Consider the following 19,591-nt stretch of genomic DNA (forward strand, 5'->3'; position numbering starts at 1 on the left):
CCAAGGAACAGGAGAATCGACGTTTTGGGATGAGCCCTTCTTCAAGAATGAGGAAAGTGTGTCCAGCAGGCTAATATAAAAGGTAGGGAGAAGGGACTTGGGGGAGGGGCGTTGGGAATGTGATAGGTCGGAGTGGGGTGGGGGGAGGCGGAGAGGTCAGGAAGAAGATTGCAGGTTAGGAAGGTAGTGCTGAGTTTGAGGTTTGGGACTGAGACAAGGTGGGGGGAAGGGAAATGAGGAAACTGGAGAAATCGGGAGTTCATCCCTTGTGGTTCGTGGGTTCCTAGGCGGAAGATGAGGCGCTCTTCCTCCAGCCGTCGTGTTTCTATGGTCTGGCGATGGAGGAGTCCAAGGACCTGCATGTCCTTGGAGGAGTGGGAGGGGGAGTTGAAGTGTTGAGCCACGGGGTGGTTGGGTTGGTTGGTGCGGTGTCCCAGAGGTGTTCTCTGAAACGTTCCGCAAGTAGGTGGCCTGTCTCCTCAATATAGAGGGCGCCACATCGGGTGCAGCAGATGCAGTAAATGATGTGTGTGGAGGTGCAGGTGAATTTGTGGCGGATGTGGAAACTCGACGGCTGGAGGAAGAGTGCCTCATCTCGAACTCAGCACCACCTTCCTAACCTGCAATTATCTTCCTGACCTCTCTGCCCCCACCCCCACTCCAGCCTATCACCCTCACCTTATAACCCTTGCCTTAACCTCCTTCCACCTATCGCATTTCCAACGCCCCTCCCCCAAGTCCCTCCTCCTTACCTTTTATCTTAGCCTGCTTGACACATTTTCCTCATTCCTGAAGAAGGGCTCATGCCCGAAATGTCTATTCTCCTCTTTGGATGCTGCCTGACCTGCTGCACTTTTCCACCAACACATTTTCAGCTCTGATCTCCAGCATCTGCAGTCCTCACTTTCTCCTCATGTGTATTTTACCTGTATTGTTTTGATTTTGCAGGTTTTCTGTCAAGACTCTAATTGATCGCTCCTGTTTTGAGACCATTGACGACTCGTGTTCGGAATTTACAAACTTTGCAGCTATTCTGGAGCAAGTCCTGAGTCACCGCCTCAAAGGTAACTTTGTCTGCTCCATGCATCAATATGGGCACAAATATGAATTGCCCAAATAGGTTGCAGTGGTTTATTGTGTAAACGTCGAGTGGGATCAGGACTTTGTGTGGAGATAAGTACATTAATACAATCTTCAAGTTGCAAAAGGTAAAAATTCAGATTGAACAGAAATTGTACTTTGTAAATATAAAAAACATTAACTAGTAACCTTGCTGACATTTTCAAGGTTTTTAAATTTGAGTAAACTTAAATAAAATCCATTTTACTGCTGGCATACAAGAAATGGCAAGTTCTGGGGGAGGTATAGCATGTCAAACACTTACACTGACTAATGACTGGTACCATTCCCAGTTTATAGAATGTGTTTTGAACATTTAAGCTGCATGTTAAGGTGTAGGATGTTGAAAAAATACATTTTATTTTTTGTTTTGTTGATTTGGGTTTAAACATTACCCACCAACTTCTGTAAATCAACTAAAATCTGGAGTGTAACTGTTCATGCCTGTGAGGTGACTGATTTTGGCAGGAAGAAATTAGGAGCTGAATAAATAAGAGGCCTGAATTATGGCTGTACCTATCATAGTCCCAAGTTCTGGAAGAAATTAAAACAAAGTGGGAAAAGGAATGTCAAAACAGTTAGCAAATATAACTTGCCTGTCCTGACTGAAAAGGTTCAACAAAATGAAAGCAGTTACCTGAATCTGGACGAAGATATTCTCAAGCCAGCAGTAATAACTTGTAACTATCAGAAATGAAGTTCAGTTCCTCTTCATGTTAACCAGTACATTGTGTTTGTTACCTTGTTAGTCAGACTTGTTTATACAGCACTTTATTTTTGGGGGAAAACAAAACCCAGCCTGATAGTAACCCCTTTCCTTTTAAATACTGTTGTTTTCATGTGTGGTGGGAGAGTGGGTTAATTCTACAGTCCACCTATAGAATGAAAATATTTCACAATTAATAAAACTTTTAAGACAAATGAGCAGTAGTATGCCACTGGCCCATTGAGACTGTTCCATCATACTGGCAGATCTGATAATCCTCAACACAACGTTTCTGCCTATTCCCTGTACTCCTTGATTCCTTTTACTGATTTAAAATTTATATCTGTCGTGAAAGTACTTTGAAAGACCATGACTCTGCATACTTCTGCGGGAAGAAATTCATGACTACTCACTGAGACAAGAAATTCCTCTTCCTCTTCCCGACTTTCTTCCTCATTATCTCCACCTTCAACATCCACCCCCCCCCCCCCCCACCGCCACCTCTCTGGGTGGTGACCCTTTACTCTGAAATTGTCCTAGACTGTATTCCACAAAGCAAATCAACCTCTCCACATAAACTCCATCAAGCCACTGAAGAATCTTAAATTGCAATAAAGTTGCTTTTCATTTCTTCCAAACTCTAATGAGTACAAGCTCAACTTACTCAACCTCCCATTGTATGAAAAAATCTTGGGACTGAGATGGAGGAAAAAAAAAATGTTTTTTTTTAATATATCAATATGCCGAGGAACAAACTAGAGGGCTGGGTACTGTACAGCGAGAAAGGGGTAAGTAATCTTGTTGTGTGGTGCTTTGGGGAAGAGTGACCATATTATGATAGAATTCATCATTTAAGATGGAAAGTGAAAGAGTTTAATCTAAATATAGGGAACTGAGTGTATGAGGTATAACTTAGCAAGATCACTAAACTGGTTGACTGTGGGTAAGCAGTGGTTCATATGTAAAGATGTGCATGACTTGCAACAAGTATCCATTCGTGGCACAAAAATAAAAGTTCAGCAGGTCTGGCAGCATCTGTGAAGAGAAATCAGTTAACGCTTCTGGTCCAGTTACCCTCCTTCAGAAGGGTCCATTCCTGCCTAATGCAAAAATAATAGGAGAAATGGCTCAACCATAGCTTATAATATGAATACATTAGATCCAAAAAGAAGACAAAGTTGCCAGTAAAAGCAGCAGACTCAGTCATATAGCATAGAGACCAACTAGTCCATATTAGAGTCATTGACCATGTTCCCAAACTAAACCAGTCCACCTGCCTGTATATGGCCATTATGCCTCCAAACCTTTCCTATTCGTGTACTTATCCAAATAACTTTTTAACCAATGTAACTGAACCTGCATTCGCTGCTTCTTCTAGCAGTTCGTTCCATACACTAATCACAGTCTGTTCAAAACAAAAGTTGTCCCTTTGTTATCTTTTTAAATCTCTCTCTCCTCTCATTTTTAAAGATATGTCTTGTAATTTTGAACATTCCCACCTTTTAAGGAAAAGGTTTGCTTATTCGCCTTATGTATGCCCCTCATAATTTTGAGGTCACCCCTCAACTATCTGCACTCCTATGAAAGAAGTCCGTGTATCCAGCCTATTTTTATAATTGAAACCCTTCATTCCCAGCAACACTCTGATAAATCTTTTCTGAACACTCTCTCCAATTTAATATCCTTCCTATAGCAGAGTGACCAGAACTACACACAGTACTCCAGAGAAGGCCTCACCAATGCCCTATACAACCTCAATGTAACATCCCAACTACTATACTCAATGGTCTGAGCAATGAAGGAATGCGTATTAACACCTTCTTTGCCACTCTGTCTACCTGTGATGCAAATTGCAAAGAATTAAGTTCTACAGCATTACCAGAGCCCTACCATTAATGATATAATGCCCATGTTTGTTTTACAAAAGTGCAATACCTTGCATTTATCCAAATTAAACTTCATCTGCCACTCCTCGACCCATTGACCCAATACAGATGCACAATCCATTATCCGAAATCTGAAGTGTTTCTCGTGAAGTTTTTTTTCTCCGTAACAGGGTTGTTTGGTGTGTAAACAGTTAATCCAGCTCCACAACCACTCAACCCACGTCACTCAGCTGTGAGATGGTGGCATGGCCCAGCACTGGCAGGCGTCAATTCTGTCTCAGGGCTCATAGTACTCACAGGTGCGTCTGCCGTTTGGTAAGATTTTTTTAATTTCACCATTAAGCTGTTACTTTTTCCAAAATTCAAAACATTCCAAAAACCAGCTGGCCTTGGGGGTTTCGGATAAAGGGTTGTGTACCCATCTCTTTGTAATCTTAGCTGCTGCCTTTGTTCACTCTGCCACCAATTTTGGTGTCATCTGCAAACTTAACCATGCCTTCTACATTCCCATCCAAATAATTTCTGTAAATAATAAACAAAAGTGGACCCAGTACTGATCCCTCTGGAAAACTACTGGTTACAGGTCTCGTCTGATAAACTACCTTCCGCCACTAGCCTCCATCTACCAACAAGCCAATTTTCTATCCAATTAGCAAGCTCACCCTGAATCCCATGTGATTTGATTGTATTGATTAGTTTACAATGCAGAAATTTATTGAAAGCTTTATTAAAGTCCAAGTAAATAACAACTATCTCTCTTCCCTCATCAATCTTTTTGGATACTTAATCCAAAAAAACTCAATCAAATTAGTGAGCCACTATTTCCCTTGCACAAGTCCATGCTGACAATCCCTAATCATTCCTTGCTTCTCCAAATGCAACTAAGTCCTTTTCTTTTAGAATCACCTCCAACTTCTCACTGATGTCAGACTCTCTGGTCTTTAGTTTTCAGGCTTCTCCTTACAGCCTTTCTTGAACAAAGGCGCACAAGCATGAGGACTGAAAGCAGTTTAGAACTTAGCAAAAGTGGACAGTTTTAATCGAGGTGATCAATTTTGGTGAGGCCCAGATTAAGTAAGCTTTATCCTCATCTGTTCTATTAACTGCTGCTGGACGTCTAGCTTTAGTCGCTATATATATCCTTCAGGGCTCGTTCAGCAATGATACTAATAAGCCACTCTTGTTAGACATTGAAGGCTCCATCCCCACGCAGAGTACATTCTGTTCGTTCTTTTTACCCCCCTCTATTTCTCCATTTTGAAAATCAGTTGGAAGGGGTACTGATTCATTAGGAATCATTCATTGCCCAAAGATAACCTGTTTCTGTGATACTTCATGTGGTTTGGAGAAAATCTAGAGGACCAGTTAATTCCCACCTATTTGTATACCCCTTGAAGAAATCCAGGTGGATTTTCATGACAGGTGCTGGTTTCATTATAACCTGTAGGACAATGGTTCGGTGGTCAGCACTACTGCCTCATGGTACCAGGAACCCGAGTTAGATTCCAACCTCTGACGACTATGTCTAAGTGGAGTTTGCATGTACTCCCTGTGTGCATTAGTTTGCTCTGGGTGCTCTGGTTTCCACGGAAAGATGTGCAGATCAGGTGGATTATCCATAACATCCAGGGATGTGTAGGCTAAGTGGATTAGCCACTGGATATGCAGGGTTCAAGGGATACGTTGGGGAGTGGGTCTGGGTAGGAGGCTCTTTGGAGGGGCTGGTGTGGACCCAATGGGTCAAATGGTCTGCTTCCACACTCGAGGGATTCTGTGATCACTACTGAGTCTGGCTGTTCAATTTGAAATTTTTAAAAATGGATTTAATTGAATTTACATTTTACTAGCTCCAGTGGTGAGATTTGAGCCTCTATCTGAGCTATTCTTTTGTGACAACCCTTACTTCAGCACACAGAGTCATAGAGATGTACAGCATGGAAACAGACCCTTCGGTCCAACCTGTCCGTGCTGACCAGATATCCCAATCCAATCTAGTCCCACCTGCCAACACCTGGCCCATATCCCTCCAAACCCTTCTTATTCATATACCCATCCATATGCCTCTAAAATGTTGCAATTGTACCAGCCTCCTGCACATCCTCTGGCACCTCATTCCATACACGTCTAACCCTCTGCGTGAAAAAGCTGCCCCTTAGATCTCCTTTTTTTAATATCTTTCCCCTCTCACCCTAAACCTATGCCCTCTAGTTCTGAACTCCCCGACTCCAGGGATAAGACTTTGCCTATTTATCCTATCCATGCCCCTCATAATTTTATAAACCTCTATAAGGTCACCCCCTCAGCCTCCAACGCCCCAGGGAATCAGCCCCAGTCTGTTCAGCCTCTCCCTATAGCTCAAATCTCCAACCCTGGCAACATCCTTGTAAATCTTTTCTGAACCCTTTCAAGTTTCACAACATCCTTCCTATAGCAGGGAGACCAGAATTGAACACTGGTTAGGCTACTTTTAGAATACAATGACCTGTACAGCTGCAACATGACTGCCGAACTCCAACACTCAATGCAGTGACCAATAAAGGCAAAGACCAATCAAAGCAATGTAATGGGAGTCATCTGCAAAGCTTTCCTGGGTAATATTGTATTAAATCTAGTAATCTGGGTTGAATTGCCAACGCTTCCTTTGCAAACGTCATCCACTTCCTGAGCATGAATAATTTATTTTTATTCAAAGTCACAGGGCAAAGGTATGCCCTTGCAATGTGCCTTAATTGAAATCACAGGAAACATCTTTGCTGCACAGTGTGATTTATTTTTCAATTTGTTACAGCAGTGATATTATGACTGGTATAATTACCAATTGATAAATTAGGGGATAGTGTTTTTAGTGACATTGAACTCTCAATGAGGAGAAACTGAATTGAATTTTCCCAAAGCTTTTTTTTAAAAAATGTAGGATCCATAAAACTGTTGGAGAGATGAACCCATCTCCACAAGGCTGGCTAGACTTTGGGCAGCATTTATTCCATTGAGTTAGCAGGTCCCTAAAACATCCTAAGAATTTGGGGTAAGCTACATTGCAATGCTGTCCTTGAAACAGTTGATTTGCTGATCAGCAATTCTGACTTCTTTCTAAAAGACTTGTCGATGGAAGACCTGTATTTATGTTTAATGAAATAGAGCGTCCAGTTAAATAAAACGTACTCTAAAAATCAGTGTAGTTTCAAACAAATTTTATAACTGTCTTGAAGTTACAGTATTGAGTGAATCATGGCTAATTTACATGGAATTTTATTTCCGTGGCTAATGTACTTTGTCTTATTTTAAAATATAAGCTTGAGGCTGTTCATCTTCATTAATCATGCACAAAGACCGTTTTTTCCTATTCTTCATGTAATAGCAATTTATCAGCTTGCTTAATCCAGGTGATGTGAAGGTACTGAAGTTTGGTCCTCTAATTTAAGGAAAGATACTTCACTTTGGAGGCAGTTCAGAGAAGGTTCACGTGATGGTCCCTTGTCTGGAGGGGTTGCCTTAATGAGCAAAGGTTTGGACTCTCCTCACTAGAATTTAGATTGGGAGGTGATCTTATTGAAACAGAGGATTCTGAAGGAGCTTGACTGGGTAAATGCTGAGAGCAGGGTTCCCCTCATGGGAGAGTCTAGGACCAGAGGGCACAGTCTCAATAAAGGGAGACCAATAAAGAAATGTCTTCTCTCAGGGTTGAGAGTCCTTATATAATTTTAAAGCTGAGAGATTCTTGATCAGTAGATGAATCAAGGGTTATGGGCAAAAATGCTGGAAAGAGGAAAGGAGTGTTGAATCAGCCTTGATTCTATTGAATTGAGGGGTCAAACGGCCAACTCCTGTAGCTATTTCTTACAGCCTTCTGCTCTCATTAATCCACAACAAGGTCACAACAATCTAGTCTCAAATAATGCTGATTTTGCTAGTGCTGATCTTGCCAAGCACATGTCCTGTGCAATGTAACCTGTATGCCTCTAAGTCTTTTTGATCTGTACATCCTTGTTTACTATGATCTGCTTGCACTGCTCATAAGCAAAGCTTTTCACTGTAGCTCAGCACATGTGACAATCAATCAATCCCTTTTGCTTAAAATAAGCAAAGTGTATTTTTTGGGCCTGTTCAGTCATAGAGATGTACAGCACAGAAACAGACCCTTTGGTCTAATTCATCCATGCCGACCAGAGTATCCTAACCTAATCTAGTCCCATTTGCCAGCACTCCGCCTGTATCCCTCTTAAACCATTTCTATTCATATACCCATCCAGATACCTTTTTAAAATGTTGTAATTGTACCAGCCTCCACCACTTCCTCTAGCAGCTCATTTCATACACATACCACCCTCTGTGAAAGCGTTTTCCCCTTAGCTACCTTTCTATCTCTTTTCCCTCTTGCCCTAAACCTATGCCCTCATGTTCTGGATTTCCCCCATCCCAGGGAAAAGACTTTGTCTATTTATTCTATCCATGCCCCTCATGATTTTATAAACCTCTAAGATCATCCCTCAACCTCTGACCCTCCCAGGGAAAACAGCTCTAGCCTATTCAACCTATCCCTATAGCTCAAATTCTCCAACCCTGGTAACATCCTTGTAAATCTTTCTTGGACCCCTTCAAGTTTACAACAACTTTCAGATAGGAAGGAGAAAAGAATATCATGCAATATTCCAACAGTGGCCAAAACAAAGTCCTGTACAGCTACAACATAACCTTCCAACTCCCGTACTCCATACTCTGACCAATACATGAAAGCACACCAAATACCGTCTTCACTATCCTATCTACTTGTGACACGACTTTCAAGGAGCTATGAGCCAGCACTCCAAGGTCTCTTTGTTCAGCAATGCTCCCCATGACCTTGCCATTTAAGTGTATAAGTTCTGCTAAGAATAGCTTTCCCAAAATGCAGCACCTCACATGTATCTAAATTAAACTCCATCTGCTGCTGCTCAGTCCATTGGTCCATCTGATCAAGATCCCATTGTACTCTGAGGTAACTTTCTTAGCTGTCCACTATATACCTCAATTTTGATATTATCTGCAAACTCACTATCTATACCTCTTTTATGTTCATATCCAAATCATTTATATAAATGATGAAAAGCATTGGACCCAGCACCGATCCTTGTGGCACTCCACTGGTCATGGGCCTCCAGTCTGAAAAGCAACCCTTCACCACAACCCCTGTCTTCTACCTTTTTTGAGCCAGTTCTGTTTCCAAATGGCTAGTTCTCCCTGTATTCAGTGAGATCTAACCTTACTAACCAGCCTCCCATAAGGAACCTTGTCAAACTCCTTACTGAAGTTCATGTAGATCATGTCCACCGCTCTGCCCTCATCAATGCTCTTTGTTCAAAAAACTCAATCAAGTTTGTGAGACAGGATTTCCCACATACAAAGTCCCAGTGCTTGCCTTTCCAAATACACGTACATCCTGTCCCTCAGGATTCCCTCCAACAACTTGCCCACCACAATGTCAGGCTCACCGGTCTATAGTTCCCTGGCTTTTCCTTACCACCTTTCTTAAATAGGGGCACCACGTTAGCTAACCTCCAGTCTCCCAGCACCTCACCTGTGACTATTGATGATACAAGTATTTCAGCAAAGTGTCCAGGAATCTCTTCCCTTGCTTCCCACAGAGTTCCCAGATACATCTGAACAGGTCCTGGGGATGTATCCACTTTATGAATTTCAAGACACCCAGCACTTCCTCCTCTGTAATGTGGACACTTTTCAAGATGTCACCAACTATTTCCCCACATTCTACATCTTTCATGTCCTACACTGTAAAATACTCATTTAGTATTTCCACCAACTCCTGCAGTTCCACACATAGGCTGCCTTACTGATCTTTGAGGGGCCCTATTCTCTCCCTAGTTGCCCTTTTTTTTTGTCCTTAAATGTATAAAATCCCTTTTGGATTCTCCTTAACCATATTTGTTAAAGCTATCTCCTGTCCCCTTTTTGCCCCCCTGATTTCTCTCTTACTCCTCCTGCCTTTATACTCTTCTAAGAATTCATACAATCTATCCTGTCTATACCTGACATATACTTCCTTTTTTTTCTTAACCAAAACTATAATTTCTCTAGTCATCCAGTACTCCCTGCACCTACCAGCCTTTCCTTTCACCCAACCAGGAATATTCTGTCTCTGGACTCTCGTTATCTCATTTTTGAAGGCTTCCCATTTTCAAGCCATCCCTTTTACCTGTGAACATCCGATCCCAATCAACTTTTGAAAGTTCTTGCCTAATACAGTCAAATGTAGCCTCCCTTCAATTTAGAACTTCAACTTTTAGGTCCAGTCTATCTTTTTCTATCACAATCTTGAAATTAATTGAATTATGGTCACTGCCCTGCCTTATTTCCCAAGAGTAAGTCAAGTTTTGCACCTTCTCTTGTAGGTACGTCCACGTACTGAATCAGAAAATTGTCTTGTACACATTTAATAAATTCCTCTCCATTTAAACCCTTAACACTATAGCAGTGAAGTCTATGTTTGGAAATTTAAAATCCCCTATCAGAACTAACCTATTATTCTTACAGATAACTGAGATCTCCTTAGAAAACTTTTTCTCAATTTCCCTCTGACTATTGGAGGGGGTGGGGGGAGGCGGAGGGGTCTATAATACAATCCCAGTAAGGTGGTCATCCCTTATTTCTCTGTTCAACCCAAATAATGTCCCTGGATGTATTCCCAGGAATATCCTCCCTCAGCATAGCAGTAATATTACCCCTTATTAAAACGCCATTCCTCCTCCTCTCTCGCATCCCTTTCCATCTTTCTTTCTATAGCATTTGTATCCTGGAACATTAAGCTGCCAGTCCTATCCATCTCTGGGCCACGTTTCTGTAATTGCGATGATATCCCAGTCCCACGTTCCTAACCATCCCCTGAGTTCAGCTGCCTTGCCTGTTCAGCCTCTTGCATTGAAGTAAATGCAGTTTAATCAGTCCTACCTTTTTTTATTCTCTGCTTTGCTTTGTCCCTACCTGCCCTGACTGTTGGTTTGGTTTGGTTTGGTTTGGTTTGGTTTGGTTTGGTTTGGTTTGGTTTGGTTTGGTTTGGTTTGGTTTGGTTTGGTTTGGTTTGGTTTGGTTTGGTTTGGTTTGGTTTGGTTTGGTTTGGTTTGGTTTGTTTGACTTGCTCCTTTTTTTTCTCTCAACTGTACCAGTCTCTGATCTCTTTTTCCTCACTATCCCCTTGCTGCGCCCCACCCCTCCCCAGTCCCCAACCTTACTCGTTTAAATCCTCCTGAGCAGCTCCAGCAAACCTCCCTGCCAATGTATCAATCCCCTTCCAATTTAGATGCAATCAGTCTTCCTTGTACAGGTCACTTCTACCCCAGAAGAAATTCCAATGATCCAAGTATATGAAACCTGCACTAGCTCCTCAGCCACACACTCCTCTGCTCTGTCCTCCTATTCCTGCCCTCACTAGCTTGTAACACCAGGAGTAATCCAGATATTACTACTTTCAAGGACCTTTTTTAAAAATTCCTGCTTAACTTTCATTGTTCTCCCATCGTCTCCTGTGTCATTGGTTCCAATGCGTACAATGACCACCTCTGGTCCCTCTCCCCTTGAACATTCTGCACCCTCTCTGAGACATCCTTGATCCTGGCACCAGGGAAGCAACACAACACTGATTTTTCACTTCTGGTTGCCGAAGTGTCTGTCTATACCTCTGACTAGAGTCCTCTATCACAATCAATTTTGCTTGGAACCCGATGTGCCCCTCGTTACATTAGAGCCAGTCCTGATACCAGAAGCTTGGCTGTTCATGCTACATTCCCTTACAGTTTCCAAAACAGCATTATTGTTTGAAATGGGGATAGCCACAGAAGACTCCTGCATTACCTGCCTACCCCTCTACCTTTCCTGGAGTTTACCCATCTACCTGACTGTGTCTCTGTGGCTTTTCTCCCTTCCTATAACCGCCATCCATCACAGCCCCAGCTCTCGTAAATTCCTTAATGCCTCTGTGCCCCTCCAACCTATCCATGTGATCTGATAGGGTTTGTGACTAAAGACACTTCCTGCAAACATCATAATCTGTAACATGGAAACTCTCCCTAAACACTCCCATCCAACAGGAAGAGCATATGATTCTACTAAAGGCCATCTTTGCTCCTTCACAATCTACAGACTCAGAAAACAGCACTGTCTTTTTGATTTAAAAAAGTGCTCCAAGCTAACTTAGTATTTATAGTTTATATTCTTAAAATTTAATCGAGACAGATCTCAATAAAACACATAATCAACAAAGAACCCACTCTACTGTAAGTCTACAGTAGTGAGTAAGGTTACACTTAAAAACTATGTACTTACCTGTGCTGTAAGCTGGCCCATACAAGCTCCTCCAAGGTCAGCTATGAAATCACTGTTTTCCAAGACTGTCACCTTGAACTCTTCCTCCCTCCTGCCTTCAATTAGCAAGAAATGCGTTTGGGCTTTCCATTTCAGCAACTTTAAAGATGTAGATCCAGAATTACCATCATTAAAGATGAATTTGTTTGGCTGATTACCTGTCATTCATTTGCTGCAAATGTTGTCACCAAAATTTGATAAGTGTGTGGAAAAGAAAGGAGCCAGCTAATCTTTATAAATGTGGAAGCAGTCCTATCAGACTTGAAACGTTTTTCTCATCATGGATGCTATCAGATCTGCTGAGCTTCTCCATCGTTTTCTGCTTTTATTTCCACTTTCCAGCACCCAGAGTATTTTGCTTTATTATGGTTTTGTAAGTGGTGGTCGTTGTTACTTGCTTAGCTGAGTGATATAAAATTAGGTGTTATCAGTTCTACCTCTGAACTGGTAACCATATATTGGGTGATTTTAGCTACTCCGCTGTCCATTTCTGCTGGGTGGATAGCTAACTTTCCTGTCTGCAAGTTGAAATGGTTGAATTTATTTGCTGTGTTAGAAGTGGATATCTCTGCACCTGCTGCTGCCACCAACCTGCTTACTCCATTGGTTTTCTTGATTTTAAAATACTCAGTTAACTGATATCATAGAATCTCTACAGTGTGGAAATAGGCCTTTTGGCTCAACAAGTCCACACTGATCCTCTGAAGAGTAACCCATCCATACTCATTCCCTGACCCTATTACTCTACATTTACTCCTGGCTTATGCACCTAACCTACAAATCCCTGAACACTTTATGGGCACTTTAGCATGACCAATTCACCCAGCTTGCACATCTTTGCATCGTGGGAGGAAACCACCCAGACACGGAAAGAATGTGCAAACTCTGTACATTGTCACTCAAGGCTGGAATCAAACCTGGGTCCCTGCACTGAGAGGCAGCAGTGCTAACCACTGAGCCACTGTGCTGCCCAAAATATGAAGTGATTTCTGTTCATCCTTGTCAATGAATTGCTTCCTCCTAAGTGCATGGCTGATTTTGCTCCTTTGTCAGTTAAATGTCAGCACACCAGGATAAAAATGTATTTGAACTTTGTTTCTTTACTTCATGGCCCTAGTATTTAGGGCTGGTGCAAGGTTTGTCACTGGTTTGGGGTGAAGGGAGGGAGTTGACTATAGTGATGGGTGGTATTATGCATGGGGGTGCTGGAGGGGTTGTCATGGGGAGTACTAGTGAAGCCACGCCCTTTGATAGGAAGTTAATGTTGTTCTGGGGTTGCAAGGCTCTGTGCTATGTGTTTTTGTTAGCTACTGAGCAATGGGAGTGCCACTTCATCCAAATATGGGGCCAGCTTTGCGACAGTTTGTAAAACCTGAGAATAAAGAATAGAACTTCTGTATGTTTAGTATTCAGTAATAATGCCTGAGGAAGATTAATGGGCTAAAACCCACTAAATCTGGATGAGCTCACTGTAGGAGGAAACAATCAGCAATTATTAATTCCATTTCAATAATGAAAACCCACCACTCTCTCTCCTATAGAGCACTGATTTTTGTTCTTCAAGCAAAATTTCTTTTTTTAACCCCCAAACTGTCACTGTCTTTTATTCCATTAACTCAATGCTTGTTTTATCTTTTGCTTTTCAAATGCAAGGAAAGGTAAAATGGGCTTTATCCACTGCTAACCTGTCAGCCAAGATAGGAGGATTTTTCCCTGCCCCCAACTTTGAATTGGCTCTCAACGATCTGATTGTGATATACGTATTAGCTAAATTGAAAGAGCTCATCTCTTTGAAGCTAGCTGTGAACAGTGGGGTGCAAGCTGGGAAATGTGGAGCTGAGCAACTCGGGCAGTTCTGGCTCGATGAGCAGTGCACCTTTCCATATTATTGCATAGTTCAACACAATATCAATTTATCAACACGATAAAATGTCAATGCTCTTTTATTTGTGGAGATATGCTCCTCTTTGAGCTTCTGTCACCAAGCCCCAAGAACATACTGAGTGGACATAATTCAGATTGGAATAGGTGAACCTTATGACCTTTTATTGCATGGTTCATTCATTTTCTTTGCCTCTGTCTCTGGTGTCTTTTCTCCCTCCCCACTTGCTCACTCATACATGCTCTCATCGCCTCATTGTTTAACAACCCCTGCATTCTCCCCCCTGGTGCCTGTGATTTGCGTTGGTATAGGTGGGTGGCTGCATTACATGAATCCAAAACGAGCACTTCAAGAGACTAAACTAAAACCAAATAATGCAGATTCTGGAAATATGAAGAAAGAACTGAAAATGCTGGAGAAACTCAACAGATCTGGCAGCATCAGTAAAGTGAGAAACTGAGTTCTTGTTTTAAGTCCAGTATGACTCTTCAGAGTTTTCAAGGACACTTCTATCAGGTGTAATGTTCCTCTCTTCACAAATGCTGCTAGACCTCTTTAGTTTCTCCACTATTTTGTTTGTGTGTGTGTGTGTGTGTGTGGAAATAGGAACAGGGCCCTTAACCCCTCAAGCTTACTATGCCATTCAGTAGACCATGACTGTTCTGCCATTCCTCTCATCCACTTTCCTGCCATTTCACCATAACACTTAGATTCTTGATCAGTCAAGAAATCATCCTAACCTCGAATATACACAAGGTCTCTGCTTCCAGAGTTCCCTTTGGCAAAGAATTTCAACCGCTTGAGAGAAGAAATTTCTCTTCCTTACAGATCTTAACTTAGTATCAGAATAAAGGGCACCATGCGCTTTGGTCCTAGACTCTCCCATGATGGGAAACGATCTCTCAGTATTTACCATGTCAAGCCCTTTAAGAATTCTTTCACTCCTCATTCTTCTAAACCCCCGTAAGTACAGTCCAACCTCTTTAAGATTGCTTACAAGCAAAGGCTAAGTTCAAGAGATGCCTTGGTGGTGAAGTCGGTTTATAAAATGGAAACTTTGTGAAATGACGGCAGTGGGTAGCCTCAGGTAAGTTCCTGTGCTGATTTTGGGAAGTGTGATTTAGAAAATTTTAGATTATGCTGCTTGTTTATTGCGAACAAGAGGTAATTGGAAAGATGTGTTCTAAGCCAAATGTCTCCAGTTTGGCTGATATTGCATTATTATTAATCCTGCCTGCAACAACTGAACCATAATAGCTACTCAACTCTACTCTCAAGTGGGTGGATGCTGCCTGAACTGCTGTGCTCTTCCAGCACCACTAATCCAGTATCTACTCTCAAGTGTGCTAGCAACAATGGATAAATTGAAATGTAAATTTTTTAGTGTTAAAGGGGAGACGTTTTACCCTAATATTTACATATTGTTCTTGAGATTGAGGCTTTGATGTTTGGAGTACTGTTTGAATATGTACATTGTTAATAAAGTTTAAACATCCTTGAAGTGATGAGATGGGGTTTAGTGTATTAGAAACTAAAGGCAAAAATTATGCTGTTGCTTGGCAACTATGGTCACACTGCAATACACTGAGACATGGCAAAAAAAAAACCCAAATGGAAGGCTGGTCAATACCCATGTGAATACAGGGGACCGTCTAGTGGAAATTCTGGCAGAATGTTGGAAACTGTGTTTGGGGATTCTTTGTTTGGTTTGAAGTTTAAGTAATACTGAGTTTGGTTTGCAGTTTCTTTTATCGGAAAGATGCTGCTGAAAATGCATCTGATGCACGTGCAGAAATTTACTGGAAGGAAACCGGTTGAAGCTGACAGGCTGAGTAAAAAGACATTGTATGGACTTGGTTGTAGACCTTCAATGGCTATTGATGTTTGTTTGCAAAGATGTTAGATGTTGTTTCATTTTTTGTTTAAAAAAGTGAAGTTCAAATTCTTTTCTGATGTATTTAATGAAATATTTCTAATCTATTTTTGTCTAATGCAGAATTGATCATGTTCGTTTGTTTAATTTTTTTTTTACCTTTTGGGTAAAGGTTTACTGACATATGACTGGTGTGTGTGCTTAGTAGTTGACTTCCAGTTTTTTTGTTAAAAATAAAGTTGGGGTTCATCAAGCCAGCTCTCTAGGATTTGACTTGTCCAGAACTAATACCAGCTGGGATCATTACCTCTACATTGCTGATTATGTTACCAAACTTGTAATTCAGAGCCTTGAGCTACTGTTCTCAGAATTTGGGTTCAAACTACATGGCTGGTGCTGAACTTATGTTTTTTTTATTAAATTGAATTCAACCTGAGATTCAAGGATGGAGTAATGGCAAACATGCAACCATTGATAATTATTATGAAAAACCATTTGAGTTTGCTAATTTCCTTTTTTTTAAGGGAAGGAAATCTACCATCCTTAGCTGATCTGGCCATCATATGACTCCAAGAGAAAGTGAGGACTGCAGATACTGGAGAGCCAGAGTCGAAGTGTGGTGCTGGAAAAGCACAGCAGGTCAGGCAGCATCCGAGGAGCAGGAGATTCAATGTTTTGAGCATAAACCCTTGATCAGGAATGGCCAAGGTCTTATGCCCAAAATGTTGATTCTTCTGCTCCTCGGATGCTGGCTGACCTGCTGTGCTTTTCCAGCACCACACGTTTTGACTCTGCTGTGGGTCTGAAGTCATACATAACGTGGTTGATTCTTAAGTGCCCTTTGTATTAGCCGAGTAGACCAGCAAAGTATACAAACCACAAGGTTTGTAATAAGGAATTAAACTGGATGGATCTCCTGATATCAACCTAGGAGCCAGAAACACCAAAGCAATCTCAGCCCTTGCAACTGTGCAAAGTCCTCCTGTATAATATCCAGGGAGCTAGTGCTAAAAGTGGAAGAAATGTACAGTAGACTCAGGCTGTTATGTAAATCATGGTCATGCTCATGGAATCATACTATACAAATACCAACATCATTACCTCTGAGTATGACCTGTCCCATGGACAGAGTAGTTGAGTGTGTTGCTGGAAAAGCACAACAGGTCAGGCAGCATCTGAGGAGCAGGAGAATCGACATTTCGGGCCAGATGCTCCCTGACTTGCTGTGTTTTTCCAGTAACCCACTCTCAACTCTGATCTCTTGTGGGTCTTGGTGACAAAACACAATTGCAAAAGCTAGTATAGCTTTTGGCAGATTTTAAACTGCAGCCTGTGAATGTAGATGAGTAAGTATGCCTGTTGAACAGCATTTACAGATGTAGCAACCTGCATGCTCCAGGCTATGCAAGTGTGATTTTGAACTTGAGTATCTTGCCAACGTCATGCAAATGATCTCAATCATTTTCACTGAAGTTGCCTTTGTAAACTTCTAAAGATCAGATGGCATGACAAAACATCAACTTCTTTCCTGAGCTGGCATGCTGAGTGTCTGTACCATTACTGAGAGTCACAGTTGAGTTGGGCTGGTCATCTCACCAAACTACCAACCACTTAGCAAAGCAAAGTCTCTATGAAGAGCTTGTGCTGGAATGTGGTCTAATGCAAGTCAAAGGAAGTGAGCTCCGTACCCTGGAATGGAAACAAGTCATCCTCTCCCTCTCTCTGGCTGCTTTAAAATAGAAGGAACAAGGTCCTCTTCTGTTTGGTCAAGTTGCCCATTACAATAAGGGGCTTAGATTTTAGATTGGTTTAGAGGTGATTTGAAAGTGTTCTTCTTCCCCCCCCCCCCCCCCCCACTTTTCCAGAGGACTGTGGGGATCTGGATCTCTGAGAGGTTGGTAGAGACAGAAACCTTCAACCTTTTCAAAAAAAACCCTAAGGGGTGACTTTTTCATGCAGGTGGTGGTACATGTATGGAATAAGCTGCCAGAGGAAGTGGTGGAGGCTGGTGCAATTATAGCATTTAAAAGGCATCTGGATGGGTATGTGAATAGGAAGGGTTTAGAGGGATATGGGCCAAGTGCTGGCAAGTGGGTCTAGATTAGGTTAGGATATCTGGTCGGTATGGATGAATCTACTTCCATGCTGTACGTCTCGATGACCCTATGACTTGAAGTGCTGTAACCTACCAATCTAAGAACCAAAATCTAGGGAAGGCCATTAAACCTGATGGGCAACTTGTTGGCTGTTGTGGGCACAGATAAGTTTCTGATTTAGTAAGAAACTCTCAACAAGGAATTAGAATTGGTTATTAAATATTAAACTTGCTATTACCAATATCTGAATGTAGGGTTTCATGTTTAACCGCTAACTGTCCTTTTGTGTGTGTGAGAAAGAAACAAATCCAAAGGACACGTTACTGGTTTATCTGGAAAAGCAAATGAAAATTTTCGCTCGTGCATATTATGTCTTCATGGTTCTTTTTCAGAACCTGCGTTCTTGCTAAACCTGTTACCTACACCTGAACGTTTCTAATGCAAGGTCTGGATTCTGCTCCCTGTGGCTGCACAGTTAGGGAGCGTGCCTTCTGAACTTTTAGTTTTAGATTAGGTTCCCTACCGTATGGAAACAGGCCCTTCGGCCCAACCAGTCCATACTGACCCTCCGAAGAGTAACCCACCCAGACCCATTTCCTTCTGACTAATGCATCTTGCACTACGGGCAATTTAGCATGGCCAATTCACCTGATCCGCACATCTTTGGAATGTGGGAGGAAACCGGAGCACCCGGAGGAAACCCACGCAGACACGGAGAATGCGCAAACTCCACTGGAATCGAACCTGGGACCTGGCACTGAGGCAGCAGTGCTAACCACTGAGCCCCTGTGCCACCCTAGTTATATAGGATTAATAGCTGTGTGCTAATAGTTGCACCGCATCATCAGTGATTCCAGATCACATTGAAACTTTCCACGGAGGTTACAGTTGCAGAGATGTCTTGCTTAAACTTCTTGCATATGGTATAAATTGTAATAGAAGTGTTTTTCTTGAACATTGTGACAGAACAGAGTCTCTGACTAACACCCAAGTGTCAATTCGATGCTAAACATCTCTCACCAACGCCCCTGCATCATAAGTGGCTGTGTGTTGGCTTTGTGTGCTGGAAGCTGCACTCGCCTGACTTGATGATCTTGGTCATTGTAGTTGGCTTTGGGCCCGGATAACCATGTTGGAAAGGGCAAACTGTGCTTTTGCGTTTGTGCTGGGCTGTTTCAGGAAGGGAACTTGAAGCCAAGGGTGATAAAGCAACAGCTATTGCAAACCAAACTTTCCTTCCCCACCCCTCCCCTCAGCATTCTAAAGGCTGGATTTTCTAAGATAATGATGACCAGTTCACTGTCCTAATTGGGATGGCCCAGTGGTTAGCACTGCTGCTGAGGTTTGATTCCAGCCTCTGATAACTGAATTTGGGTGGAGATTGAACATTCTTCCTGTGTCTACATGGGGTCCCTCTGGGTACTCTAACTTCCTCCCACAGTCCGGAGATGTGCAGGTTGAGTAGATGGGCAATGCTGACTTATCCTGTAGTGCCCTGGGTCATGCAGACAAGGTGGATTAGCCTTGTTAAATAGAGTTATGGAGGCAGGGAATGGGAATTGTGTTACACGCTCTTCGAGGGTCAATACCAACTTAATGGTCTGAATGGCCTCTATCTGCATTGTAGGAACGCTATTTTGTTTTTCTTTCTTGGATGTAATTTTAACTGGCAAGGAC

At 42.1% G+C, this 19,591-nt stretch overlaps 1 protein-coding gene across 5 annotated transcripts in view; it reads left to right on the forward strand.

Annotated features, from left to right (window-relative positions):
• rundc3b (RUN domain containing 3b) overlaps positions 1 to 19,591 on the forward strand; it is a 113,533-nt gene that overhangs the window by 31,349 nt on the left and 62,593 nt on the right. For 3 of the 5 annotated variants that reach the window (XM_072575847.1, XM_072575846.1, XM_072575849.1), the window contains exon 2: positions 949 to 1,064. The exons of 1 other annotated variant lie outside the window; for it this stretch is intronic. In XM_072575847.1, the coding sequence (XP_072431948.1) occupies positions 949 to 1,064 (116 nt within the window). Of the gene's footprint in view, positions 1 to 63; positions 83 to 948; positions 1,065 to 19,591 lie in introns of those variants that run through there. One more of the 5 variants, XM_072575848.1, reaches the window with a different exon arrangement.

This window comes from Chiloscyllium punctatum, chromosome 8 (assembly GCF_047496795.1).
Source record: "Chiloscyllium punctatum isolate Juve2018m chromosome 8, sChiPun1.3, whole genome shotgun sequence".
Taxonomy (NCBI): Eukaryota; Metazoa; Chordata; class Chondrichthyes; order Orectolobiformes; family Hemiscylliidae; genus Chiloscyllium; species Chiloscyllium punctatum.